The sequence below is a fragment of the Trichosporon asahii genome, assembly GCF_000293215.1.
Source record: "Trichosporon asahii var. asahii CBS 2479 unplaced genomic scaffold scaffold00018, whole genome shotgun sequence".
NCBI classification, from domain to species: domain Eukaryota; kingdom Fungi; phylum Basidiomycota; class Tremellomycetes; order Trichosporonales; family Trichosporonaceae; genus Trichosporon; species Trichosporon asahii.
In genome coordinates this window covers 1,272,645-1,298,501 of record NW_014040906.1, presented here as the reverse complement: position 1 = coordinate 1,298,501, position 25,857 = coordinate 1,272,645, and the positions used below count along the sequence as shown (strand labels likewise).

At 60.7% G+C, this 25,857-nt stretch overlaps 8 protein-coding genes across 8 annotated transcripts; 3 read left to right on the top strand and 5 right to left on the bottom strand.

Annotated features, from left to right (window-relative positions):
- Positions 1-1,201: 1,201 nt before the first annotated feature.
- A1Q1_00197 (histone acetylation-related protein) lies at positions 1,202-2,554 on the top strand (the record flags this gene model as incomplete). Its single annotated transcript, XM_014326525.1, has 2 exons — positions 1,202-1,887; positions 1,972-2,554. The coding sequence occupies 2 exons, from the start codon at positions 1,202-1,204 to the stop codon at positions 2,552-2,554; spliced, it is 1,269 nt and encodes a 422-aa protein (XP_014182000.1).
- Positions 2,555-2,737: 183 nt separating this feature from the next.
- Positions 2,738-3,789, bottom strand: A1Q1_00196 (uncharacterized protein; the record flags this gene model as incomplete). The annotated part of the gene is made up of 3 exons (XM_014326524.1): positions 2,738-2,758; positions 2,829-2,980; positions 3,045-3,789. 3 exons carry the CDS (start codon positions 3,787-3,789, stop codon positions 2,738-2,740), a joined length of 918 nt encoding a protein of 305 aa, XP_014181999.1.
- A 193-nt stretch (positions 3,790-3,982) lies between these two features.
- A1Q1_00195 (uncharacterized protein) lies at positions 3,983-4,399 on the bottom strand (the record flags this gene model as incomplete). The annotated part of the gene is made up of 2 exons (XM_014326523.1): positions 3,983-4,034; positions 4,086-4,399. The coding sequence occupies 2 exons, from the start codon at positions 4,397-4,399 to the stop codon at positions 3,983-3,985; spliced, it is 366 nt and encodes a 121-aa protein (XP_014181998.1).
- A 615-nt stretch (positions 4,400-5,014) lies between these two features.
- A1Q1_00194 (uncharacterized protein) lies at positions 5,015-5,721 on the bottom strand (the record flags this gene model as incomplete). Its single annotated transcript, XM_014326522.1, has 2 exons — positions 5,015-5,117; positions 5,519-5,721. 2 exons carry the CDS (start codon positions 5,719-5,721, stop codon positions 5,015-5,017), a joined length of 306 nt encoding a protein of 101 aa, XP_014181997.1.
- Positions 5,722-12,856: 7,135 nt separating this feature from the next.
- On the top strand, positions 12,857-16,467 carry A1Q1_00193 (serine/threonine-protein kinase; the record flags this gene model as incomplete). The annotated part of the gene is made up of 3 exons (XM_014326521.1): positions 12,857-13,046; positions 13,261-13,480; positions 13,542-16,467. 3 exons carry the CDS (start codon positions 12,857-12,859, stop codon positions 16,465-16,467), a joined length of 3,336 nt encoding a protein of 1,111 aa, XP_014181996.1.
- A 571-nt stretch (positions 16,468-17,038) lies between these two features.
- A1Q1_00192 (GMP synthase (glutamine-hydrolyzing)) lies at positions 17,039-18,827 on the top strand (the record flags this gene model as incomplete). The annotated part of the gene is made up of 3 exons (XM_014326520.1): positions 17,039-17,101; positions 17,218-17,317; positions 17,377-18,827. The coding sequence occupies 3 exons, from the start codon at positions 17,039-17,041 to the stop codon at positions 18,825-18,827; spliced, it is 1,614 nt and encodes a 537-aa protein (XP_014181995.1).
- Positions 18,828-20,839: 2,012 nt separating this feature from the next.
- A1Q1_00191 (uncharacterized protein) lies at positions 20,840-23,713 on the bottom strand (the record flags this gene model as incomplete). The annotated part of the gene is made up of 3 exons (XM_014326519.1): positions 20,840-22,091; positions 22,145-22,996; positions 23,034-23,713. The coding sequence occupies 3 exons, from the start codon at positions 23,711-23,713 to the stop codon at positions 20,840-20,842; spliced, it is 2,784 nt and encodes a 927-aa protein (XP_014181994.1).
- Positions 23,714-24,018: 305 nt separating this feature from the next.
- Positions 24,019-25,796, bottom strand: A1Q1_00190 (uncharacterized protein; the record flags this gene model as incomplete). The annotated part of the gene is made up of 7 exons (XM_014326518.1): positions 24,019-24,266; positions 24,335-24,510; positions 24,549-24,772; positions 24,832-24,839; positions 24,917-25,082; positions 25,136-25,534; positions 25,590-25,796. 7 exons carry the CDS (start codon positions 25,794-25,796, stop codon positions 24,019-24,021), a joined length of 1,428 nt encoding a protein of 475 aa, XP_014181993.1.
- Positions 25,797-25,857: the final 61 nt, after the last annotated feature.

The following is a 25,857-nucleotide window of genomic DNA, read 5'->3' as shown; positions in this document are numbered from 1 at the left end:
TGCGCCTGTGCTCCATGCTCCGCGTGTTCCGCAGGTACAAGCGATGACGAGAGGTACGTGAGCGCCTAGCTTGCGGATCGGAGTGCAGAGTGACTGCCTTCGTGTGCGCATCTGCGACGCAATGGCATGCGACGACTCCGTCGCAGCACACAGTACTCTCGCACCTCGCACGCAATGGCGGTAACACGATCTTCGGACACACACCCACACTCTCACACCACCGCCGAAGAGCACCCGAACCGAACGGGCGCATAGCCGTCCCATGGTTCAGGATGATAACGACATGGCCGATTCCTGGCTAGCCGCTAGTTGTGCTTCCGGTGACGTGACATGAGTTGGTAGTGTGTCACTGTGGAGCCGTATCTTGGATGCATGTCCCTAGTGCTTCGCGCCTTCCATGCGATCATCCAATAGTCGCAATCGGAATCGCAAGGAGAGGAAAAGTCGCTCCTCATCGCCCAGCCATCCGGCGATCGGCCGTGTATCGTGTATCGGTGCATATTCCACCCTTGATCAGTCCCGTCGCGAGGAAGGAGATGACCAGCCCTCCGACTGTCCAAACGACAAATGACACCGCGGGTGTGTTACACTTCCTTTGACGCTGTCTGCTAAGTCTGGACTGCGCTGATCACCACGTTCGCGGTTGTGTTCGCAACTTCTACTTCGCTCGCGGCTCTCTCCGCTTGTTTCGCCCGGGCTCACCACTCTTCTCTGCTTCGGCACTGGCGTCGCTTCGGACTACGGAGGGTGAACTGATGCGGAACCTCTGGACTTCCTTCTGTCGCGGAATTCAGAGGATCTGAGCTTTGCCTTGTTTTCTGCCGAAGCTGCCGATGAATATCTTCTAATGGCTGTCTTCCTCGCTGGCGAAGGTGGAGAGGAAGACCTCTACTCGTTGCAGGAGAGGTTTGGCTTGGTGGTCATCGAAAGTGGAGGTCGGATTGCACGTGGTTGGTCACGTGTTGATATCAGTGGCAATCCTTCTTGTTTTGACGGCCACTCAAGTACACGTGTAAACCGGTCGGTAGTCGGGGTTCGTAATCGACGACCGTGGTGAGTGAGTGCCGTCAAGCTCATCGACGACCTTACAATACACCGCATCCATCCACTCACGCACATCTATCTACTCGCCGAACTCTCCCCACAGAGAACAGTCACCATTCCGCCGAAAAAAGCGAGCATCCCCGACACGTCTGCGAAGATGCCGCCCAAGGCTGCGCCGGTGCGCCCGGCGACGCCGACGCCTCCACCTACCGGTGCTGGCGCTGCGCCGTCAAAGGACGACACCAACGACATCCTCGTCCTGCAGGACTTTATGGACACGATTGACCAGATCCCCGTCGAGATGACGCGCGTCCACAGCGACCTGAACGAGCTCGGCGCCGTCCTCTACTGTGAGTTCGCTCGTCTAAATGGTCAACTGACGGCAGCAACATTGTGTAATCTGGAGCGGAAACTGCACCAACTTATCGACTGGGTGCAGGACCCGACCATCGGTCCCGAGCAGCGCTTCGGTCTGCTGCAGGAGATTGCAGAGGAGGCGGCGCGCTACAAGTTGGGCGGAGACGACAAGATCCGCGTCGCCGGCGGCGCCTGCGATGGCATCATGGCCCACCAGCGGCATATCTCTGACCTGCTCGCCTCCTCGACGCTGCTGGAGAAGGATCCTCCCTCGCCGTACACCGCGACTCTCACTCTTCCCGCTGTCCCCGCTCCGCCTGCCGGACGCCGAGGTGGCCGCACGACCGGCTCGCCCTTCACAGGGAAGGACGGCGGCGGCACGCCGAAGCGCAAGAAGAAGGCGAAGGAGACGACCAAAGACGACGATGATGTCAGCTCTGTCAACGGCAAGGAGGAGAAGAAGAAGGCCGCTTCGAAGCGCAAAAAGTGAGTTGATTCGTCACGCCTGAAAACTAACATTAGGCCCAACCGCGCTGTGTCGCCGAGCGACTCGATCGCGTCCGGGTACAGCAAGCCGGCGGAGCCCGTTGCGCGCACCGCGCGCCAGATTGCCGCCGCGGCCGCCAAGGCGAAGGCGAAAGCGAAGGCGGCCGAGGACTCGGAGGACGACACTGGCGACGAGCGACGCGGGACCGCGATGGCGGTTTCGGCAAGTGCGGACAGCCTTGCTCCGTCCGGTGCGCTCGGCGTCGACCTGGGAAGCCGGGAGGGAAGCGCCACGAAGAAGCGTTCGCGGAAGCGCGGGCGCGACGACGATGCCTCGGACGAGGAGGAGGAGGAGGAGCCGCCGCGGAAGAACGGGAAGAAGAGTACGGCAGCGGCCGCTGCCGCCGCGTACGAGGAGGTCGAGCCCGAGGGCGACGCGACGGCGGGCGAGAACGAGCTCGACTCCAAGGTGTACTGCACGTGCCGACAGGTGTCGTACGGCGAGATGATCGGGTGCGACGACGACGACTGCGAGATCGAGTGGTACCACGTCGCATGCCTCAACCTCGACAAGGCGCCCGAGGGCAACTGGATCTGCCCGCAGTGCATCGAGCGCAGGAAGAGGCACCCCAAGGCCAAGAAGCCGTCGAAGGCGAAGCGCAAGTAGCCGCCCCCTGTTACCTCCCCCCCGCCGCAGGCGTTGTACGATTGTATGCATACTTAGAGTGTACGTGTTAACAGAGACTTGATGCTGCCCTCGCGCACGCAGCTTTTCACTGAACAGACTTGTTACTCCTGCACCGAGCTCGGCGCGCCGAACGGGATCCGCGCAGCGAGGTACTGCTCGATGCTAGGCGAAACGCGGCTCACCCTGTTGTCAGCTCGAGCAACAAGATATCGTAGCTGCCCCTTCCTCCCCCACCTCATCGATCCTGACTTACCAGGCAATTCGCGCCTCCTCGGCCGTACGACCCGGCACGGCCTGGTCCCAGTTCAGCGCCCCATTGCGCTCCACGTGCCGGAACAGGAGGATGTCCTCGTTCAAGTGCCACTGGCGCGTCTGGCTCGCCGCCCACCAGAAGCTGCCCCCGCCCTGGGCCGAGACGGTCGTCGCCGTCGCCGAGGTGGGCGTGCGCGGCGTCTCGAGCGGCTCGTACTCTGCATTGCGAGGCTCGCTGCGCGGGTCTGAGGCGCGTGGGCGCCCGAGTGAGGGCCCGGGGTGGAGTGGGCGCCCGTCGAGGACTGAGTGGGTGCGCCCTGCGCGTGTCCCGTGTGGGAAGGGTGGTTCGTGCTCGAGGGAATGGACTGGGTTCGCGGCAGCGACGACGAGGTCGAGGTCGAGTACGACGACTGCGAGGCCGACTGCTGGGACTGCTGGGACTGTTGCGAGGTCGAGTGAGTGCTCTGGGGGAAGCTGGCTTGGCTCTGGCTCGCCTGGCTCGGCTGGCCCGTGGGACCCTGGGGAGGCAGGCCCGTCTGCGGGTGTGACTGGGAGCCACGGGGGCTGGTACGTGCCGCATTGAAGGGATGGCCGGGGGGAGGCGGCGGCGTCCCCGAGCTGCCAGAGGAGGCAGAGTTGCGGCGCGGCTTGCGGTTCAGGCCGAAGAAGGAGCGGGACATGCCTGCCAGACCGCCATCGCCACTCGTCACGGACCCGGTGTCCGTCGCGCGGGTCGAGGAACGAGTCGAGCGGGCTCCGGTTCCCGGCTGGCTGCCCGCAGGGGCAGTGTTGGTCGTGTTCATGTGCGATGGAGTGCGGTTGAGAGAGGTTCGGGACGACATGACGGTCAGATCGAGGTAGAGGCCGTCCATCGACTTATGAACGGATGATGATGGCGTGGGAAGGGTTGTGAGGAGATTGAGAGGAGAAGATGAGACGGCGTAAGCCTGCGGACGAGGCATGCCAGCCTGGTGAGAGACAGGACGTCAGTGATGTGTGCTGCGCCCTCTCGTCGTCGGCTGTGTCTCCGTTGTCCTCCGCAAGCCCTCGCTGAACCACACCTCCACTTGGGGCTCAAGAACAACCGCCAGCGCCATCTTCTCCAGCACTCCAGTAATGTGGGCCACTGATGCACATGCATGCCCTGGCTAAACTCTACATCCCCTTGGTCTCCAGAGCCTTGATGCACGCGGGAGCAACGACGTTGCTGGTCTTGTCAGCTTATGCGTGCACATCACCTAGCTTTAATTCTACTCACCGCCATGCCTGATACGCCTGGTTCTTGGTACGGCCAGGGAAGCCCTCGAACGCAGCCTTCTTGCCCAGGTCCTCGACACGCTGGAACAGCTGCACGTACTCAGCCGAGGTCCAGGGGCGTCCCTTGCCTTTCTGGCTGAACTTGTCCGGCTTGCTGTCCGACTTGCCGGGGGAAGCGGGGGCGCCGCGGGGCTTCTTGGCCTTGGGACTGAACGAAGGGTCAGCCTCGTCGGAGGAGGTCATGTGGGCTGAGTCGGACAGGTCGGGCTTCTCGTCGTCGTCGGTAGAAAGAGAGGGACGCTTCTTGGATGGCATGGCGAGATGGCTGCTGCGAAGAAGTGGGCGACGGAGTAGGAGGGGAGGAAGAATGTGAAGAAGAAAGTGAGTTGAGTGTCAGTGAGCAGTCAAAGGAGGGCGCGAGTGCACACACGAGTGACCGGACTGTGTGTGTCGCCCCCCTCGTGAGTGTCGCCCCCCTCACGAGTGCTGCGCACCGCTCTCTTCAGTCTCGTCAGCATCCGGAGCAGGGAGCAAGCTGAGCTTCTTCGGTCGCCGGACGCCTGCATGTCCGCCGCGGATACTCAGCAGTCACCTCGCCTAACGCCGTTGCATACGCAGAACTGGACACACTTATCGCCGTCAACTGCTGCAGCCAACTACTTAAGATTCTTCGCCTCGAGGGCCTTGATGCAAGTGGGTGCAATGGTGCACCTATCATGAGCTGGTCCCTCAAGAGCGAGCTCACCGCCAAGCCTGGTACGCTTGGTTCCTCGTGCGGCCGGGGAAGTTATTGAACGCCTCCTGCTTCCCGACCTCATTCACCAGCTTGAACAGAGCAGCGTACTCGGCCCCAGTCCAGGGCCGACCAGCCGCATGGCCAGCCTTGGGCTTGTCTTTGGGGTCGGCTTTGACACGACGCTTCTTGCTCAGCTAAGGCGGAGGGGAAGGCGAGGGCTCGAACTCGGCGTCCGAGATCGAAGGCTTGCAGTCCTCGTCTGGGGAGACAGAGGGATTGCGCTCCATTTCTGCTGTGCTGGAGAGAATATGAATGCAAAGAGTCCGTCGAGTGGTGAGACGGACGTGCTCGAAACCCTACGGCAAGGGGCGTCGTGGAGGTGTAGGCCTTCCCCTACTGTCAGATGACAAGATGCAACAATCTGGCCAGCTTCTGGTGTTTTCTGTCTCAAAGGGGCCTCACTGTATTGGTTGCCTCCGAGGAAGAGAGCCAATAATCCACCCTTATGGCAGAAGAAAGCACGGTGGCATGTACGAGGTGCAATGGACACTATAGGACCGAGATGGCCTCGCGCTCAGCTGCCATTATCGACACGCGCCACCCTCAATGCATCACTTTCCCCTCGCCTCAAGCGCCTTCATGCAAGTCGGGAACACCTTGTCGCTTCAGGTCAGCATGCACTGCAAGGGAGGGCTCACCGCCAGGCCAGCCGGGTCTGGTTGTATGTCCTGCCAGGGACCGACTTGAACGCCTCGCTGGTGCCCTTTTCAACGACCAGCTTCAGAAGCAGCTGATACTCGTCGCCAGTCCACTTCCTGGCTTTGGCAGGCGGATCGTCCCGGATGTTGGGCTTGACTTCGCCGTCCGAGTCGGATTCGTGCTTGCGCTTGGGTTTGCCCATGACGAGTGAGAGAGTGGGTGGTGCTGAAGTCTGCTGCTTGCGCCCCTCTCCTTCACCCTCCACTCGATACACTCCGCACCTCCTTCGCACTCACGGTACCTGTCGACCTATCGTTCGTTTATTCATCTCACCGCTATCGCAAGACCAACACCTTCGTTGCGTTGACACCAACGATGCGGTCCCAAATACTGACAGCAGGATCGTGCCGGAGCAAATGACACTGCCACACTGAATTCGCCACGACGGAAGCAGCTCGCTCACCGCGTTAGCCGTTGGTACCCCAAAGTTCGAATCGTTCCTTTCCTCGCGAGCACCCTGTGTTCCTTGCAGCGGTGCACTACTGACGGCCCTCTCACACCCTCCTACGGACCTGTACGGCTCCTGACCCATCATGACCGACCTGGCCAAGGTCATGTATAGCTACGCGCTCACCCTAGTCCACTGACAGCCGTGCGGCCATGCCGAGGCATTGACGCAATGTAGGACAGTGGGCTCTGGAACACGAACGCACCCTGCAAGCGGCCCTGGCGGACGGCGAACCTTGTCCCGCACCGCTGCCAGTCGCCGTAATGGTGTCCTCACTGCCGTGGACTGCCGTACGGCGGGTCTGCATCGCCGCCGCCTGGTCAGGTGCACACGATTCGAGCAGCCCGCCCTGCACTCGTAATCGGCACCTCGGCACTGATGTGACGCAGCGACGAGCGACGGACGACGGAGCCGCAGTCGTCACCTCTGCAAAGGAGGACAGGCAAGCCCGTTCGGTGAAGTACGACGCGCCTTACGTTTTTTACGTCCATGCCAAAGGCCAAAGTCCGGTCGCGAGGTGCCCAGTGTGAGCGAAGCACCCTGGACATGAGATCGGCCCTGCCCAGTCGCTGGGCAGGTCCTGGTCGAAGCTGTCCAGCCCACTCCAGAAACGAGCGCAGCACATGCATACTCGACCGAGGCGAGCCCACGACGAGATCATCGAGGAACGGCGAAGAGCGAGGAACAGCATCCGTCCGCACCCGCTGGACGGTGCTAAGGAGGCGTTTGAACCTTGCGCTCCTCGCCGACATGAGCTGCAATGTGCGCGTAACTTTGAACCATGGGCCAGCCAGGCCCGAACGAGGGCGCCGCTTGCCCCGACGTCCTGCAACGTGCGCCGAACCTACACAGGCACACAGCGCGTATCGAGTCCGAGCTTGCAGCTGCGCGCACTCAATCATGGAGCGACGCACAAAGCCAGCGCGGGCACAACGGTCACAGAAGGATACTCCGAGAGCCAGTTCCCGATCGCAGCGGGCATCTTCCTCTCGCTCTCGCACTGCTGACGTCTGAGGGACGACAGGTCGGTCGATCTGCTCGCAAGATGTGAATCAGGACCAGCGCAGTCGGCCGAGCCCCGCACACTGGTCACTTGTGAATGGCGAAGCTTTCGAGGGTGTGCTGATGTGCCGGTGTGCGATGGGCCCGCTACGTGAAACGGCCAAGCTTAACCTCTCTGACCGGTGGGGAGGCAGTTGGAGTGGGTTGCGTGCGTGTCTCGTGTGTCATCTTGTCTCACAACGCACGTCACGGCGTGCGCCATTGCTCATGTACGCCGTTTCCTGGGCTCATAGCTGGGCGCACCGGGCCGTCAGCACGAATGGACGTGATCATGTGGCCGCGGACCATGTCTCACGTCACGATAATGCACGCAACCGACAGCCGCTCACCACGAATGTCTGTCCGTCGATGCAGCCACGAGTCAGCTCCCAAGTCCAGACTGTGAAGGAGCGTCGCAAGAACAAGGTTTCAGCGCTTGCCTTTACATAACGCGGCGGGGCGAGCGGTCGCCATTCGTTCGCAGGTCTGTCACAGGACAGAAAAAGATGCGGTAACGGCATGCGCTCATGTCGGGGAGAGCCTGATGCGGCTGCCTCAGCAGGATCGCATCTCGACTTCCGGCGGAGGATGCGCACGTCCTCAGCCGCATGGACGGTGATCGACCGCTGCGTTCCTAAGATTTTACTAAGCATGCAATGCATGACTGCTTGAGCACGGACAGAGTGAATGGGCCAGCAAGCGACGAGCTTGCAGGCGCTACAGCGAACCAGGTGCGCGCAAGCATAACCTTGAGCAGCCGGCGGGAATCCCACCAAGCGCGGAAAATAGGACGACCTGGGGTCGCCGGGTTGAGGGATTCGAGGGGTTCATGGGCCTATGGGTCTGGTAAGCGAGCTGCCGAACAACCACACGCGTGCACCCAAGGACCAAAAAAGATCAAGCGCGGTGTACGAGGGAACCAGCCCGCCTGGAGCCAGGTTGTAACCCTGGGACCTTTGGAGCTGACGACTCTGAGCCTGAACCTAACAATTCACGAACGAGGTCCATAACAGTGGGGCCTGGATTCTGTGATTTCTTAAGGGGGAACAAGTGATGGTCGCTGACATTGCCGGCGTCCGTGCCTGTGTGCCTGGCATGAGACAGCCGATGCGCTGATGCCCGCCAGCCCGTCTTTAGCCTGAAGTGGCCGCAGCCTGTTACACCAACGCGAGCTCCCAAATTACCAGCCCGACTAGTTGGTTTTCAGACCGGCTGGCGGGTCATATTCCTGCTACTTGCCGTGCGCGCCGTTCAATATGAATGAGATTCGTCTACAACGTTACTCGATGCTAGCCTGGTAATCTGCTGAAAGGCCGCGCCGCTGACGCTCTCCGTCCCTCGGTGCCGTGCCGTAGCCGTAGGCCGCCGAGCAAGATGGAGAGGGCTGCAGCTGGGCAATTCAGTCAATTTCAGGCCAAGAGGTTAATCCTTCAGGAAGCGTTGATGCGCAATTGCGATCAGCAAGCAGACAAACATTCGTATGGATTTTTTACCAGAAGCAGATCACGCGTCCAATTCTATAAGCATGAGAGCGAGTCATGAAGCAGCGAGCCCATACCTTAATAAACCCTTGTCCTGGGCTCGGGAGCTGGCATGGATACAGGGACAGAGGGCAGGCGTATCGAAGCTCTGCTAGCTCTGAACCAAGCTCGAAATCGTAGGTTGCAAGCTCGGTCCCAGCTCCACACTCTCGGTCGAGGCGCGAGAGGGCTGTCACTCTCACCCCGGTTCTCCGGGACACAACTTGCACGGACGCACGAAGCGCGTGCACACGCGAGCGCACACCCCAGCGCATGCCTCGAACCCAACGTCCGTGGACAATCCATACGAAGCGCTGAAGCAATGCATGCTTACTGCTTTGGCTTTAGTTTCGCAGGTCAAGGTTTCTTTCACTCGGAGAGTTGGCGCTTGCGCGTGCTGTCACGAGTTTGTGGGGCGATCTGGGGCGATCGTATTTGCATTTTGCATACCCACCTGCAGGGAGTAAGGAGCTGGGCGCTGGAAACTGGTTGCCTCTCGCAATCGAGCCGGAGAGTCTGCTGCGAGTTCCCAAAAGTGCACAAGTTGCAAGAACAGGTTAGAATGTAACTCAATCGCGGCGAGGCACACCAGCGCCGAGGGATCGAGACGAGAGGCAAGGGCATGAGGCGGGCGAGGCGATGTCGATCGTGACGCTGTGCTCCGCAGTGGGCTAGTCACTCTGACGTCTGGTGCGAAGATGCTGTCATCGGGATATCGGGACACTAGCAGAGGGGTCGGGCTCGGCAGGCATTGCATTCATGCAGCATGTTTGTGGGCCAAGCCAGGGGGAGCGACTCTGCCCGCGACGCCTTGACCTGAGCAATGATGAGCAGAACACAGGGAACCGAAGCCACGGGGCACGGCGTGTTTGTGTCTTGTACGTCTTGCGTTGTGGAGCAAACATTCAGAAATGTAACGGAGAACCGTTACATTTGTGCGGGTGGCCCTTCATCGCCCTGCTGGCCCTGGGCGCGCCCTCGATACACACCTTCGCACGGTACCATGGCACCAGTACCTCTGCACGGCCAAAGGCGGGGTGCACGATGGGCACGGAATGCTGCGTTCCACAGCAACGAGACGTGGGCTGCCCCTGGCTCGCTCGCTTTCTCGGAAGAGGGGAAGGGGCAGCACGGGGCTGTCGCACAACGTTGTTGGGATCTCAAACTGCATTACTCGGTTACCGAACTTGCGAAGGCGTCGTGTGTAGGGTCCGAATGGCGTTCGAAGGATCCACCGAACGCTGCGCGAGCGCGAGTCTTACGCGGGGGACGGCCGGCCCGCCCCCGACGTTGCGAGACAGGGGACAGTCACTCTGCGCGCATACGCACGGTGTTGTGTGTGTGGCCATCGCCGTTCGCCACGATGCGAAGTGCACGGCCGCCCGGCGCGCCCCAGTGAGGCATACGAGCCATCTGGTGTCGCCCACCGCCGAGTCTATTCGATCCACAAAACGACGCCGGAACGCCACCGTGAATGTCTTATTATCAGGAGCGCCCCCGCGTGGCCCTCGATGGCTCTGTTCGCATACCTAATCGCCGCCAGCGGCGCAGGTGCAAGATCAGAGGCGCGTCGCACACTGGCGACTGGCTTTTTCTAAGGACAGAGCATTCTTGGTCGATCTCCCACAATCTAAACAATGCCAGGCTGAGGCGGCCAGTGGTGCGCAGGCCACAGGCGCCCGCCCACTGGCAGCGTACTTCCGGTTCCGAGGTCAGCTGCACCCCGTAGCTCAGGTCCTGATTGAGATTCAGTCCTCATCCACGACCGTGCACTTGATGTGCAGAATGCACTTGTCAGTTGGCATGCCTAGAGTGCCATCACGCTGTTCTCACACTAGACAGCAACGAGTGTGCGTGAGCGCGTGCTGCATTCTGCATTCTTCTGCACCTGCCAACGACCCTCATATGCTGAGTTCAGGTCGACCGGTCCAGGGTCCGCTACCAAATGCAAGTGCACGGTGATGGTGGGTCCAACCGTCATTGCGCTCTGGGTCTGCCCGGGTCTGGAGCCTTGCACCTCGCGGTAGGCCCTGAAGACCCGTACCCCATTCGATTCGGTCGCCCTGCTCAGCCCTGCTCGGCCCTGCTCAGCCTTGCTCCCTGGGCATGGAAGGTCGTCGTCATATCTCGCCGAATTCACCTGGGCTCATCAGCCCTCATGTTTGCATTCTCCATAGCGAGCATAGCGAGGAAGCGGCGAACGGCGACCAGGAGGGGTTGCCCAGCGCTACGAGGGGTGGGCAATTCAAACACATGAATTTACAGCGGCATTAGTGTTGCATTCAGCAATGCATTTCAGTCTGGGAAAAACCGGTCTGGAGTAAGACACGACCAGGTACAGCGAACGGCCAGCGGTCAGAGGCGAACAGGACTTCCTGCAAGAGCTACGGCTCGCACGGCGATGGCGTCCGGGTGGCCGGCTGCCTGGAGGTGAATGGCGAGTCGTGCCGGTGCCGGTGTCCATGAGAATTCAGAAAACCACAATTAGCAAGCTACGCTCGTTGCGGACAATGGCAGACCGAAGCATGCAAGGGTGACACTGAAGGGGGAGGGAAGCACGGTTTTGTAAGGAGGCATTCCAGTGAATGAATCAAGGTGATGGGAGGAGTTGGCTGGCCGCTGACCAGCAGTGACTGTGGACTGTGAGTGGTGGGGGTTTAGAAGTGAGCTGTGAGGCCGCATACGGGCAGAGGGCTGACGGAGAGGACGTTTCAGCGATGAAAGGCGTTATGTAAACACGACCAAGTGACGTACACAGTGTCGAGAATGAGGCGCCGAGTTATGCTGCGGTCGGTCGGTATGGTGGGCTGGTGATGCTGGGCATGCTGGGCGACACTGGGCGAGGCGGCGGCGTGGTCGGTCGGTGGTGGTGCAAGCCCATCAGACTAATGGTAAGGGTTTCAGGGATGACCACAGGGAATTCTGGCAGAGGGAAGGCAGGGATAACAGGGATGGCCAGGGTCGGAGGGTCAGTCACAAGGGACAAGCAAGAGAAATTCAGTGACAAATGCCGACAACAGACGAAAGCGCAAACATCAAGACGCCCCCAGGCCAATCACAGAGCGCCCAGCTGGTTGTTCACAGCGCGCCTGACTTTTGAGCGACGGAAGTAAAACAGGACACGCGGGTCGCCCTCGTACGCGCTCGGCGGGTCTTGCGGGTCTTGTGCCTAGTTGCCTAGCGTCTGGGTGGTCGCTCGTTCGCTCACTTGCTGGGCTGCCGTGGCCTTCCTACATCCGTACCTGCCTACGAGCCCTGCAACTCCCTGCGATCCCTGCAACCATATTCCCTGGCTGCCCCCTCCAGACGTCTGCGTTTGGTAAGCTTGTTGTCGTCCATCTCAGGCGTCCTTCCCTTGCTCAGCTCCCACCACCCACCACCCACATCCACCCACCCACACACACACACACGTCCACTCCCACCCACAGCTGCTCCCACCTCCCAGCTCGCGGGCGACAGGCCCTGCCCTAACACTGCTCCAAACTCTACTCGCCCAAACTCAACCTCACCACGTCCTCCCTGCCCCTCCTCGTTGACCATCCTTGCTTGCGACACACTTTGACTTTCAACCCGTACCTCCTTCCCACCCACCCAGCTCCCACTGCTCTGCCTCCCCTCCCTTCCCTCTCTTTCTCTCCTCTTTCCCCTTGCAGTACCCAGCACTCCCAGGCGTTCCACACACACTCTATCGCCCCGAGCCTCTCTGCAACCAGCGACCGACGGACCGCAGCCCGCAAGAGCCCAGCAATCCAGTGGCCTGCCCTGCCTAGCGTACCATCAAACGCGTCCCCCTTCCAGTCCCATCCACTCCGTCATCTATCCCATCTCACTCTCGACCTCTCATCATCCATCAACCTGCATCGCGTACTCGACACACCGACTCGCCCCCTCCTCCAGTCGCGCACGACCGTCAGCCGCCAAGTGTCCAGTAGCCGTCAGGTAGCGCAACGGAGCCTTCCGACGGCTTCACGCTCGACCACACAGCTTTCTCACTCTCTCGGCCAAGTAGATACGCGCGTCCGAAGAGCGAGCGACATCTTCCGCTTGTACCCTTCCCATCCTCTCGCACCACTTTCCTGTCTCCGCGCGTGGTAGACACCTGTTGACCGTATTGTCGCCCAAACAAGACTCGCCCTCCGGCTGTCTTGTTCAGCGTCACACTCGTCTAAGCGTGTCTTCCTCTGCGAGTCGCTTGTCCCCTTTACGGCAATCCCCTAACTCGCCATCCCCCCTTTCCCGCTTTCACTCTCCAGACCACTTGCACAATCATGGCGCACGCGTCACATCATACGGCCTCACGACGTGCCCCCGTTCCCCAGCAACAGTCAAATGCTGGGCCGAGCACAGGTGATCGCCGCAAGCGCATGTCGACGACGTCAGGAAGTAGCAGCGGTCGCGAAGACGCCCGATCAATCGGCCAGTGGCGGATAGGCCGCACCATTGGCAAGGGCTCGTCGGGTACGTATCCATTGCAGGATTCAACGGAGTATCCACGGCGCGCACAGACTGCGGACGGGTTTGGACCCGTACGTCCAACCCATTTTGGGTAGTGCTCCGGCAATAACCCACTCGTCACCAGTCGTCAGCCGTGCTAGCATCCGAGTCGCCGTCGACCGAGTACTTGAATGCAAAGACCGAGGAGGTGATCTAGTTGGCTGACGGAAAACTACAGGTCGTGTCAAGATCGCCAAACACCAAACAACCGGACAGTATGCTGCGATCAAGATTGTGCCCAAGGGTCTCATCATTTCGTCGCGCCTGTCGATGAACGAGGCGGCAGGACGTGCGGAGAAGTTGCTTCTCGGCATAGAGCGCGAGATCGTGATCATGAAGCTGATTGATCATCCGAACGTTCTCAGCCTCTACGATGTGTGGGAGACTGACCAGGACCTGTATGTCTTTCAGGCGGCGCTACCGCCTCCTCGCTTCCCGTTGCTGACGCTCGTGCCTTAGGTACCTCATCATGGAGTACGTTCCCGGAGGAGAGCTGTTCGACTATCTCGTGCGCAGAGGACGTCTGCCGCCGAGTGAGGCACTCAAGTACTTCCAGCAGATCATCTACGCAGTCGATTACTGCCACCGCTTCAACATTTGCCATCGCGATCTGAAGCCTGAGAATCTCCTTCTCGATAAGGACAAGAACATTAAGGTTGCGGATTTCGGAATGGCGGCGTGGCAGGCGGATGAGCGCATGCTTGAGACATCATGTGGTTCGCCGCACTACGCCTCCCCCGAAATTGTCGCAGGCAAGATGTACAACGGCTCGGCGAGCGACATTTGGTCTTGCGGTATTATCCTGTTTGCCCTGCTCACCGGTCGTTTACCTTTCGATGACGACAACATCCGCGCGCTGCTGCAAAAGGTCAAGATTGGCCTTTTCGACATGCCTGATGACATCGACCCGGCCGCACAGGATCTGTTGCGCCGCATGTTGGAGAAGGATCCGGAGGAGCGTATTACCATGGCCGAAATCGTCAGGCACCCGTTCTTCTGTTCCCACGCGCCTCGCCTCGTTGGTGGACGCGAGCTGCCCATGCCTCCGTCGCTGGATGTCATGGCCCGTCCCGTCGCCGCGAGCGAGATCGAGCCCGAGATCATGAAGAACCTCAAGACTTTGTGGCACGGTGCTTCCGACAACGAGATCTATGGAGCTCTGATGAGCCCCGAGAAGACTTGGGAGAAGGCTATCTACCACCTTCTGATCAAGTACCGCGACCGTCATCTCGAGAACTACAACATGGAGGGAGACAGCGAGGAGGAATCGGAGGAAGACCGTGCGCGACCGCATATGCGACCAGTCGGCCATGTCAGCCACAGGCGTGCTGCTACTATCGCTGGTCGCACTCCTACGAAGCGTGAAACCATCCTGCCGCCCATGCCGACCGTTGCCACCGCCACCACCGCTACTGCTGCAGTAGCGCAGACCATCCGCAGGAAGCCTATCCCTCTCTCGGAGAACGACACGATTCAGCACCACAACACTCCCCCTCCCCGTCCTCAAGCGCCGACCCCGAAGAAGGCTGCTGGCGAGCCTGAAGTGGAGTCTGGACTCCGCACGCCGTCGAAGCTTGGTCCTCGTACCGCTGGTCCCAGTGGTCCGCGATCCCCCATTTCTCGTCACACTGCGACAGCGTCCACGGGTGCGCCCACGCTTGGTCCGATTGCGCCAACCCCCGCTATAACACTGCAGGAAGCTACGCCGATTAAGGACATTCAGACGACTGTCATTCCTCAGAAGGCTGCCGCCCAGGCCCCCATGTCGCCCAACGCCATGGCGCCGCGATCACCGCAGATGACGGACTCGACCGTGATCCCCTTATCTCCCCCCGTCGTCGACAACCGTGACCTGCAGACTTTCCTAGTCGAGATCGCCAACCAGCTGAACTCTATGAACATTCGCTCGTCGACCGCGTCCAGCAACTCGAATGGCTCGCTGCCCCCGGAGTACGCCACGTACTTGAATTACACGAATGGCACTCCCGTCACGAGCCCTGGGCCTGCCAAGGCGGAGCTCCGACACTCCTCTGACGACGACCAGTTCGCCGATGCTTCCGACGACGAGACGGAGGCCATGTCGCTCTACTCCGTTTCGGTTCATGAGCAGCGCAACTATGCCCCCTCTCCTGTGCCCTCACCGATTTCGCCCCTTCCGAATGTCGGCCATGGCTTCGGCACCCACCGCGCACCCTCGCGCTCCGGCCCTCCCCCGGTCTCCGGTCGATGGAGCCAAGCGTCTGGCAGCTACCGCGCTCGCTCTGTTAGCAGCCGATGCGAGTCCCCCGTTACCCCCGTCATGTCGCCTGGAATCTTCTCCCCCAACCCCGGCTTCTCTGCGTTTGACGCTCCTCCTCGCGATCCCAACAACCGCGGTTCCGCCTCGTACTCGAACCCGCCTAACACGCTTCAGGCCGAGCGACCAGCGCCGCCGCCTCCCGGAAAGCTCCATCCGCCAGGCCAGCACCACTCGCACCAGCGCCAACGTTCTTACCAGTTCCAGGGATCGCAGCTGTCACCTGTTCAGCAGGGCACGCGGTCAGGACCCCGAGAACGCGAGCACGTCGAGTCTGGTCTGGGTGCTCGAGACAACTCTTACGTGTTTGTCGACGCCGAGAACGCGCCGGAAGACCCGTCTACTGAAACTTGGGGCAAGAACTCTGCGCTCGCCCACCGTGCTGCCGATGGCTTCGGCATGCTTAAGAAGCGACGCAAGACGACCAGTGGGGCGATTGAGAACATCGCCCCCATCTCCCCCTCGCCAACCGAGCCGCAGGTCAAGCGATCATGGTTTAACAATCTGTTTTCGTTCAAGCCCGCGTCGCGCTCGATCCAGGTCAAGAGCCACAGCGTCCACGACGCTCGTGACAAGGTTCGCAAGGTCCTCGAGAACCACGGAGTGCGCGCCAATGTTACCGACATTGACGGCCAGCGTGGTCTGAAGTGCCGTACCGCGTCCACCCGCGACATCCACGGCACTTCCATCAAGGGAGTCAAGTTCCGCGTCGAGTTCACGCGGGCCTTGACTTCGCAGGGCTACGTCACGGACGCGCTACTCACCCTTGAGAAGGGTGCCCAGTCCACGTTCAACAACACGTGTGATCGCCTTCAGCGCTCCCTGGACGCGGAGGCCGCCTCGTCACCGCCTCCGCCTGCAGTGCAACACCAATACACGTTCACGCACCCCCACCCTCGGAGTACCGTGCGAGGGGCTCGACCGAGCCTCTTTGAAGGCGGTCTCTTCTCCCAGGGTCACGCCTACAGCCGCAGCCACGACGGTGCCACCTCCCCTTCCCACCAGATGTTCTCCTCCCCTGTCAGCCCCGTTATGACCCAACCATTGTGGGCCCAGCCCGTGGCTGTCCCTTCCACCATCCGCAACTAAAGCGGCAGTGACACTAGCACCCCACACCGCACATCCATCGCCTTTGGACCCTGTCATTTGGATTTCTTCACATTGTTTTATCATTAAGCAGTTATACTTCATCGCCACCCATCACCTCCGCCGCTACCCACTACCCCATCTCGTCCCTGCCCCTCACCCATCACAGCACGCAATGCCTGCTCCGGACACACTTAACCTTATAGGTGTGTCGGCACGCACACGATCCGAAGTTTTTTTGTCCTTTCTGGTGTATCCGAGTCATAGATAACCTGATGTCATATCATGGAGTCACATCCAGTTGCACACTATCGCTAAGTCCTATCGTTCTGCGCTTTGCTGCCTATCACGGACGGGGCATGGAGGCAGGAATATTTTCGGATGAACGTGCCACCGCGCGTGGTGGCTTATCAAATCCACACATCGGTGAAATCAGTCGTGCCTGAGACTACACGTAATAACGTTGAATATTTCTAAGATTTCGCGGGCTCGAGTAGAGAGATAACAATTATATGTACGAGGCTGCTCCGTGCTTCCCTTCTTGGTACCCCCCACCCCCAACCCATAACCAAAAATGGCGTCTGCTGAGATTCACGACCTCTACGACTCGATCCTTATCCTCGACTTTGGATCGCAGGTGAGTGTCCGGTTGCGGGGTGCGGATGGGCTGGATGGAGCGCGGGTCGGCGTCCGCGATGTTAGGAACGGAGATGCTCTCGGTGCCAACAAGGAACAGTGATACTAACGGTCCAGTACTCGCATCTGATCACCCGACGATGCCGTGAGCTTGGTGTCTACTGTGAGATGCTCCCCTGCACTCAGAAGATGGCCGACCTCAGCTGGAAGCCCAAGGGTGAGTAACTGCGGGCGTTAAGACGTTGCGCGTTTTGGAGTTTCGCAGCTAACAAGCAGGTATCATCCTCTCCGGCTCTCCTTACTCGGTTTACGCCGAGGACGCTCCCCACGTTGACCCCGCCGTCTTCGAGGCCGGTGTTCCCGTTATGGGCATCTGCTACGGTCTCCAGGAGATGGCCCTCACCCACGGCGGTAAGGTCGAGGCCCACACCCACCGCGAGTACGGTTTCGCCCGTATCACGGTCGAGAAGACTGGCAACGCCGGTGCCGACGCTCTTTTCGCTGGCATCGACATCCCCGAGGAGGGTATGACCGTCTGGATGTCGCACGGTGACCAGGTCGCCTCGCTTCCTCCCCACTTCCTCACCGTCGCCCACACCCCCACCTCGCCCTGGACCGCCATTGCCCACGAGTCCAAGCCTTTCTACGGTGTCCAGTTCCACCCCGAGGTCACCCACTCGAAGCAGGGCAAGCTCGTCATCGGCTCGTTCGTCAACAACATCTGTGGCGTCAAGCCTGGATGGAGCATGGAGTCCTTCATCCCCAAGGAGATCGCTCGTATCCGCGAGATCTGTGGTGACAAGGGCCAGGTTATCGGTGCCGTCTCTGGCGGTGTCGACTCGACCGTTGCCGCCAAGATTATGCACGAGGCTATTGGCGACCGCTTCCACGCCATCATGGTCGACAACGGTGTCCTCCGCAAGGACGAGGCCAAGAAGGTCAAGAAGATGCTCACCGACGACCTTGGCGTCAACCTGACCGTCGTTGACGCTTCCGACCTCTTCCTCGGCCGCCTCAAGGGTGTTGAGGACCCCGAGAAGAAGCGCAAGATCATCGGTAACACCTTCATCGAGGTCTTCGAGGAGGAGGCTGCCAAGATTGAGAAAGCTTGCGCCGAGGACAAGTCCAAGGGCCCCATTGAGTGGCTCCTCCAGGGCACCCTCTACCCCGACGTTATCGAGTCGATCTCCTTCAAGGGCCCCTCTGCCACCATCAAGACCCACCACAACGTCGGTGGTCTCCTCGAGGACATGAAGCTCAAGCTCATCGAGCCTCTCCGTGAGCTCTTCAAGGACGAGGTCCGTGCCCTCGGCCGTCTCCTCAACATCCCCGCCCACCTCGTCGGCCGCCACCCCTTCCCCGGCCCCGGTCTCGCCATCCGTATCCTCGGCGAGGTCACCCGCGAGCAGGTTCAGATCCTGCAGCACGCCGACGACATTTACATTGAGGAGATCCGCGCCGCCGGTCTGTACGACCAGATCTCGCAGGCGTTCGCCGCGCTCCTCCCCGTCCGCGCCGTCGGTGTTCAGGGCGACGCGCGCACGTACGACCAGGTCATCGCCCTCCGCGCCGTCTCAACAGAGGACTTCATGACCGCCGACTGGTTCGAGTTCCCCGCCGGCGTCCTCAAGAAGATCTCGTCCCGCATCACCAACGAGGTCCGCGGCATCAACCGTGTCACCTACGACATCACCTCCAAGCCCCCCGGAACCGTCGAGTGGCTCTAAACTCGACACCACACCGCCGCTTAGCATATTAGAACCTGGACCGGGATAATGGATTGTATGACTATTCGCACAGAATGCATAGATTGGAAACCGCACTGGTGCTGACCGGACTGGGCTGACACCGCGTGATTCGTTGCTGATAAGCCCAACTGCGGGCACGCTAACAACAGCAGACACCGCAAGGTCCGTCGCCGCGGTCGCCCGGTGTTCCAGTGACGGATTGGATTGGGCAACCACGATGACAATAAGCACGCAGCCGAGCAGAGGCCGACGCGAGCGGCCTCCTCGTGCCGCCGCGCTCGCAGCGGGGCGCAAGGAGCTCACACACTAATATTCACATCTAGCCTGCGCCCTAGACATCGAGAGCGTCTAGGCGACGGACAGAGCGACGCGCACGCTCACACAGCTGGCTAGCTCGCGTCCACTGCGCCCCGCGCGTCATCCCCGCATGCCCTGCTCGCGCTGCGGCGCTGCCCCTCCGCGTCGCCTTGACGTCAAGCGGGACGGCGCCCCCCTCGCCCCCTCGCGATCACGCTATCGCCCTCGATCTGCGCCCTCGCGTCAGATCGCCTGCCTTTGTGTGAATGCACAGGTCGCCGCACTCCTCTGCTGCGCTGCATGCGGCGTTGCGCCGCTGCTCTGGTGCTCTACCGGCAGACCTATCGCCGGTACGGACGCAGCGCACGGAGCGAAGCCAGCGCGGCCAGCGCGAGAGAGGGGAGCGTTGACAGCGACTCAAAGGACCCCCCTCGCGTTTGTCAGATATATAAGAGGGCGCTTGGGACGATCCATCTTCTTCTTTCTCCATCCTCTTCAAGACGCTCCTCAAGCTCTCTCGACCTCCATCTCCTAGCTCCTCCTCTTTCCTCGCCTCTCTCTCTCGCCACCTCTCTTCGCCTCAGCCCACTCAGCTCACCTTCGACACGCGCCACCTTCCTCGCCACCGCCTCTCGCAGCAAGCCGCCAGGTCCACCAAGTACCCCAGTCAAGGTGAGTTCAACTCACTCAGCGGTTCGATGGAGGCGCCTGCCCCGTTCGAGCCAACATGCTCCGGCCCCGGGAGTGATCCCTTCTGCTCTCCCTCATTGCACATCGCGATGCCTTGCGAGGTGTCGGGCCTGTGGTGGCTCATGCTGGGAACGACTGTGTCGGAGAGCAGGGCGACGAGTACACCAATCGACTTTTGTTCGAGGCCAGCCGCTGACTTTAGTTCATCGCTCGTTGCCTCTTCAAGTGAGCTTTCCCCTCACCGGCGACGAAGGTTGTGGGATCTCGACTTTGCGAATTCAATGTTGCTTCCTTCCTGCTCGGCCAGGCAGTTGTCTGCCCAAAGACCCCCCATCTTAGGCAGACAGCACCCACGCCTGCGAGAACACCCACAATTGAGCATTATGCTTCCATGCTCTGCCTGTCGGAACAAAGCTCCTGTCGGGACCGATTGCATTCGGGATGCAGGACACGAGCCCCCGACAACGTGGTTTCAGGCCGTCGCTGACACTTTTAGACCACTCCTCAACATCCCTTTCAACACAAGGTGAGATGAGCCGTCTCTCACACCAGCCCCGTCTCTTTCAAGCTCTCGGCGGCGGAGCTGCGATTGCATGAGCGCCCAACACAGAAAGGACGAGCGCTGACGATATTGGCTGCCAACAACCCGATTTACACTGCGCTCGCCTTGTAATCACGCGGTAAGTTCGACTTGCTCAGCCTCAGCGATCGGCCTCGCTCCGGCGACAATATGCGCGACCTCGCGCTCTCATCATCCGCACATGCGGCCTCAAGTCGCCGCCATGTGCCTTGGCTTTTATGCCATGCCGTGCGATTGAATTGATCGTCAGCACCAGACTTGACACCAACACCAACACCAACCAAACCCAACAAACCCAACAAACTAACTTTCGATTCGCAAACGAGGCTGACCATAGTCCACCATCGCTCTCGGCACATCTGCTGTGAGGCAATACTCTGTAATCGTAGCAACTGTAGCACTTCTGATGCATCTTACATGTCCTTCACTTGCTGTCCTTGCCTGGAGCCTCCTCGCCGAGTCGCCCGAAGAGGTTGCCTACGACACCGCTCTGACCGCCTTGGCTGCGGTAACTCTCGAGGAAGTTCTTCATCATGTCGTACTGCTGCTTGCCGCTCTCGTCGAGCTGCGAAGCCTCGGGCATGTCGTCATCGTCGTCGCTGACGCCCTCGAGCGCTTGCCTCAGCTCAGCGTCCATGGCGGCGAGCTGCTCGTCGTCCATGTCGTCGAGATCAGCTTCGGACGGGAGATCCTGCAGGCGCTGGAACCGGGTCGACTTGCCCTTGCCAGGCTTGAGGCCGCCCTTCTGCTTGGGCGAGTTCTTCGGCGCATCTTTCTTGACGGGCTTGACGAAACGGGGCGCGACAGGCTCTTCAGCCATCGTCTCGTCCTTGCCCTGGTTATGCCGAGCGAGTTCGTCCTCCATGGCCTTCATCATGGTCTCGAACGAGTTGAGCGCCTGGTTCGGCTCTCCCTGCGGCGCGGCAGGTGCCTGTGGGGGCGGCACGGGTCCAGCGGCCTTCTTAGCCCCAGGCGAGGGCACGTACGCGCCGCGGTCCCTGCGCTCCTTGAGAATGTCGGCCCACTGCTCATCACTGAGCCCGAGTGCCTTGCGCGAGAACTCGAGAAAGTCATTCTCCTCGTCGCCCATGTTGACGTCGCCCTCGTCCTCCTTCTTGGGCTTTTCGGGCGTGTCGCCGCCCCCACCGCCGCCCCAGACACGCCGGTTCATCTCCTCGTCAATGTCGCCGAGCTCGAGGGCCTTCTTCCTCTGCCGATCCTCCTCGTCTTCGTCCGAGGGGATCTCCTCTATCGTGGCTTCTTTGGGTCCCTCGTCAGGACGCGAGCGCGGCGCGCCATCGCCCCACTTCATGCCGAGTACTTTGCGGCCGATACTGTTCTCGGGGCCCAGGTTGTTGTCATCGTCGTCGTCCTCGTCAGACGATTCGGAGATGACGCCGTCGTACTCTTGCTTCGCGAAACGCGGCGGCCGCATGGAGGACGGCAGCATGGCGTCACCCGCCTTTGAGCCCGCCACGAGTCCGGGACCGTCCATGTCGATATCGATGTCGGGCTGGGACTGCGTGCGCTGGCCCCACTCGCTCGCGTCCAGCGGCTGCACGAGCGCAGCGAGCCGTTCCTGTCTCTGCCGGTCTGTGAGCTCGGGCTCAGACTCAGGTTGCTTCGGCTTCTCGTCGTCCGAGTCGGACGAGTCCATGTCCTCGTCGTCGAGTTCGCTGTTGTCAGCTGGAACACAGGATCAACCTAGCTAGACGGAAAATACACCTACTCTGCAAATCTGGCTCCGCCCAGATCGCCCTGCCCGCCGACAAACGCCTCCATCTTGCTCGCAAGGTCCGCGAGCGCCTTGCCGTCCTCCTCGCCTACTTTGGCCTGGTTGCTCGAGCTCCCGCCGGCCGCCTTGGCCATGAGCGCGTCGAGTTCGTGCGGGTCGACGGCGAGCCAGGCGTCGTCGTCCTCCTTGTCCGCATCGACCTTGTTGACCTCGTATGCAGCCGGATCGGTGTGTTCCGTCTTGGCGAGGGCGGCGTCGACGAGCGCCGCAAACGAGGGACGCGCCTGCTGCGTGTCGGCGCTGCGGGCGTCGACCCAGCCCTGTGCCGCCTGCCTTTCGCGCTCCTGCCAGTGTGCGCTACCTTCGCGCTCATCGCCGAAGAAGCCCGCCTTTTGGAGATCAGACAGGTAGCGCCTGTACTCTGGATCATTCGCCAGAGCCGCAGGGTCCGCGGCAGATGTGTCGCCAGTCCGCCCCCGCCCGCCCTCCTTGTACATGATCTCGAAGCCCGTGGCGACCTTGGCGCCAATATCGCGCCAGCGCGCTTCGTCCCGCCCCTCGGACTCGGGGACGTGCCACTCGGCCCCGAACGCGCGGGGCGGGTGCCACACCTGCCCCGCCAGCTGGGCGTAGGCGGGCCGCGTCATCGGTATGCTCGTGAGCACGGCGTTCCCGGGCGGGAAGCGGGACATGCGGCTCGCGCTCCGTAGCTGGGCGGGGTCTCGGACGTAGAATGCCTCGACTGCCTTCTGGATCAGGGAGGGGTCGGCGTACAGCGTCCGCGCGATCTCGACGGGCACATAGGCGCGCGCGCGGTGCTGGTGCGTCTTGAGCGCGGCGGGGTATCTTGTTTGTCAGCTCGGAAGACCACGGCCAAGCTCACCTCGATATCCGCCCGTCGATGGCAGCGGAGACGCCCTCGGGGACCTTGTACTGCTCCGGGTTTGCGCGGAGGGCAGCCAAGGCATCGTCCTCGGAGAGATATGCTTCTGGATCGACCGCGCGGCCGGTCTCATCATAGTCGGCGTCCTGGAGCTGTTTCGGGGGATTCTTGCTCTTCACACTGAGTGGGAGGAGATACCACGACCCGCCCATGAGCCAGAGTCTGTTGTCTGCGTTCTCGGGCGCGACCCAGGCGGGCAGCGCGTGCGCCGCCTCAATCAGGAGGAACTCGCCGTCATTGTCCCGAATGCTGATTGCTAGGGTTGGGTGACGTTCTGAGATTTGACGCAGGAGCCAGACGACGAGCCACTCGTCGTCCACTGCGTCGCCGACGCGCATCCGCCCCTCGAGCTTGGAGGGGGCTTGTGCCGTGGTACTCCCAGAAGGGACGACTTTGAGCTCCCAAGGATCCTTGTTCCACAGCCAGGGGGTGGGGAGAGCAGACTCCACTTCGGACGTGATCAGCGTCGCGAGCGCGGTTGCGTCGGCGGAGCTGTCGGCTGCCGACTCGGAAGAGGGGACGGGGGGCAGGTGCAGCGCATATTGCAGCGTGTCCTCGGAGATGGTCGGGAGCGGAAAGGCGCGCCGCTCGTGCGTCAATGACGGGAAGCCTTCTGACATTGTTCGGCCGGGTGATTTGAGGAGTTGTTGCGACTTAAACCTCGCTGCCATGACCGAAGTTCGCAGAACGATTGCCAGTGACGAAATCGATCGCCGTGCGGAACCTTTTCGGATAAACAACATAGGTGGCAACATTTGCTGGAGGCCGAGAGGTTAGTCGCGAGGAAGGACGTAGAGGTGACTGCAACAGTGCATAGAGACGAGGATGGATGTGCTACTCGAAAATCCCAGTTCTAACACTACGCAGGATTCTTCATTCTTTGACTTCAAGATGTGTCTAGGCTTCAAGATAAGTACACAGTAGCTTACTCCGACTCAATCTTGCCCGCGTCGAGCCAGCTCTTGAGCATGACGTACGCGTTCTCGGGCTGGTCTGTGGGCACCATGTGGCCGGCGCCGTAGACCTTGAGGAGCGAGAGGTTCTTGTACGTCTTGAACTTGCCCGCGACCTTGTCGTTGACCTTCCAGTCCTTGAGCTTGGCCTCGTTGAAGCCCTCCTTTCCGGTCCACTGGAGCGCCTCCATCCACATCTCATTGCCAATGTGGTTGCAGACTGGGGTTAGTTACTTGCGATGCAGCACAACTTACTAAAGTCGAGGGTTCCGGCGTAGTTGAGGACACGAACGCCGCGCTCGAGAAGCTGGGTGACGTAAAGCCAGGTCTGGCCCGTGTTGTCGAGGGCGTGGTTGAAGGCAGCACCGACCTGGCCGTTGCACGAGGCAAAGTCGCCGACGCTCTTGTCAACACCGAGCTTCTTGCGGACCTCGGGGAGGTCGAGGTACTTGTTAATACGCTTGCTGAGATGGTCAGCTCACTCGACGGCATCCCAGCTTACGTCTCGGGGTAGCAGAGGAAGTCCTGGAGCTCCTGCTGGGTGCACTTCTTGGAGACATCGTAGGGGTTGACACCGGCGCGGAGGAAGCTGCCCTCGAGGGCAATCATGCAGTAGCTCATGGCGATCGAGCAGTCGGTGTAGTCGTGCGAGTCGATGCAGGACTTCTTGGCCATCTTGTGGCAGCGGGGGATGCTCTCAGCGAGCTCGACGCAGGTGCCAATGTCCTGGACGGTGTGGTTCAGGTCGGCGTTGATCGTGCATTGCTGATGTTAGCTGTGCGAACTGTGTCAGCTTGATACTTACGTAGTCAAAGTAAGACTCGGTCGTAGCATCTTGCGGTCAGCTCTCCTCAGCTAGATGTCACTTACAGAACGAGGTGATACCATTGCCAATCATGACAGACTTGAGGTTGACGGGGGTCTTCTTCTTAGCGACGAGCTTGGCGTTGTTGTCGTGGACGGCAGACGCAAAGACGGGGAGGTAACGACCGCCATAAGACTCGCCGGCCATGTGGAAGTCGCGGCCCTGGAACTCCTTGAACGTGTCGAAGAACTGCCGTTAGCTCTACCCAACTTGTCTGGGCTTACAATCTCAACGAAAGCGGCAACGTCCTGGCCAGCCTTCTCGGCAGTGTCGACCATCTGACCATGGCGGAAGGTCGAGAATCCAACACCGACAGGCTCGTCGAGGAAGAAGACGTTGGCCTCCTTGTTCCACGACCAGGGGTTGACCTTTGTGTCGTTGACAGACTTGGGCTCGCCGTCCGCGACCGCGCAGGGGCCGAGCTCCATGAAGAGGCCCATCGAGGAAGAGCATCCGGGGCCACCGTTGATCCACATCAGGACGGGGTCCTCCTTGGGCTTGTTGCGCGACTCGAAGAAGTAGAAGAACAGCGACTTGTCGTCCGTCACGTCCAGGTAGCCCGTCCACGAGCGCACGTCGGGGTCGCACCATCCGTCCGTCTGCTTGATGCGCACCTTGTGGTTCTGGCTTATCAGCTTATCGCTCCTTTGGGAGCTTGCCAGCTTGCCCTTTACTCACGGGATGGTCGGCGTGGGTGATGGTGAAGAACTCCTCGGAGCCGATCGACGAGAGAGTGACATCGCTAGCGGGCGAGAGGACCGTGTCGGGGACCTCGTTGTGGCCGAGGAAGTCGGAGGCGAGGTTGAATGCGTCCTCGGGGCCAGGGAGGATGAAGGCCGACGCCAGAGGCAGGAGCGCAGGGAGAGCTGCAGCGGTGAGACGCATCGTGGGCAAGTGTGGATGCGGCGATGGAGAGAAGGAGAAGGATGAAAGGAAGAGGGAAGGT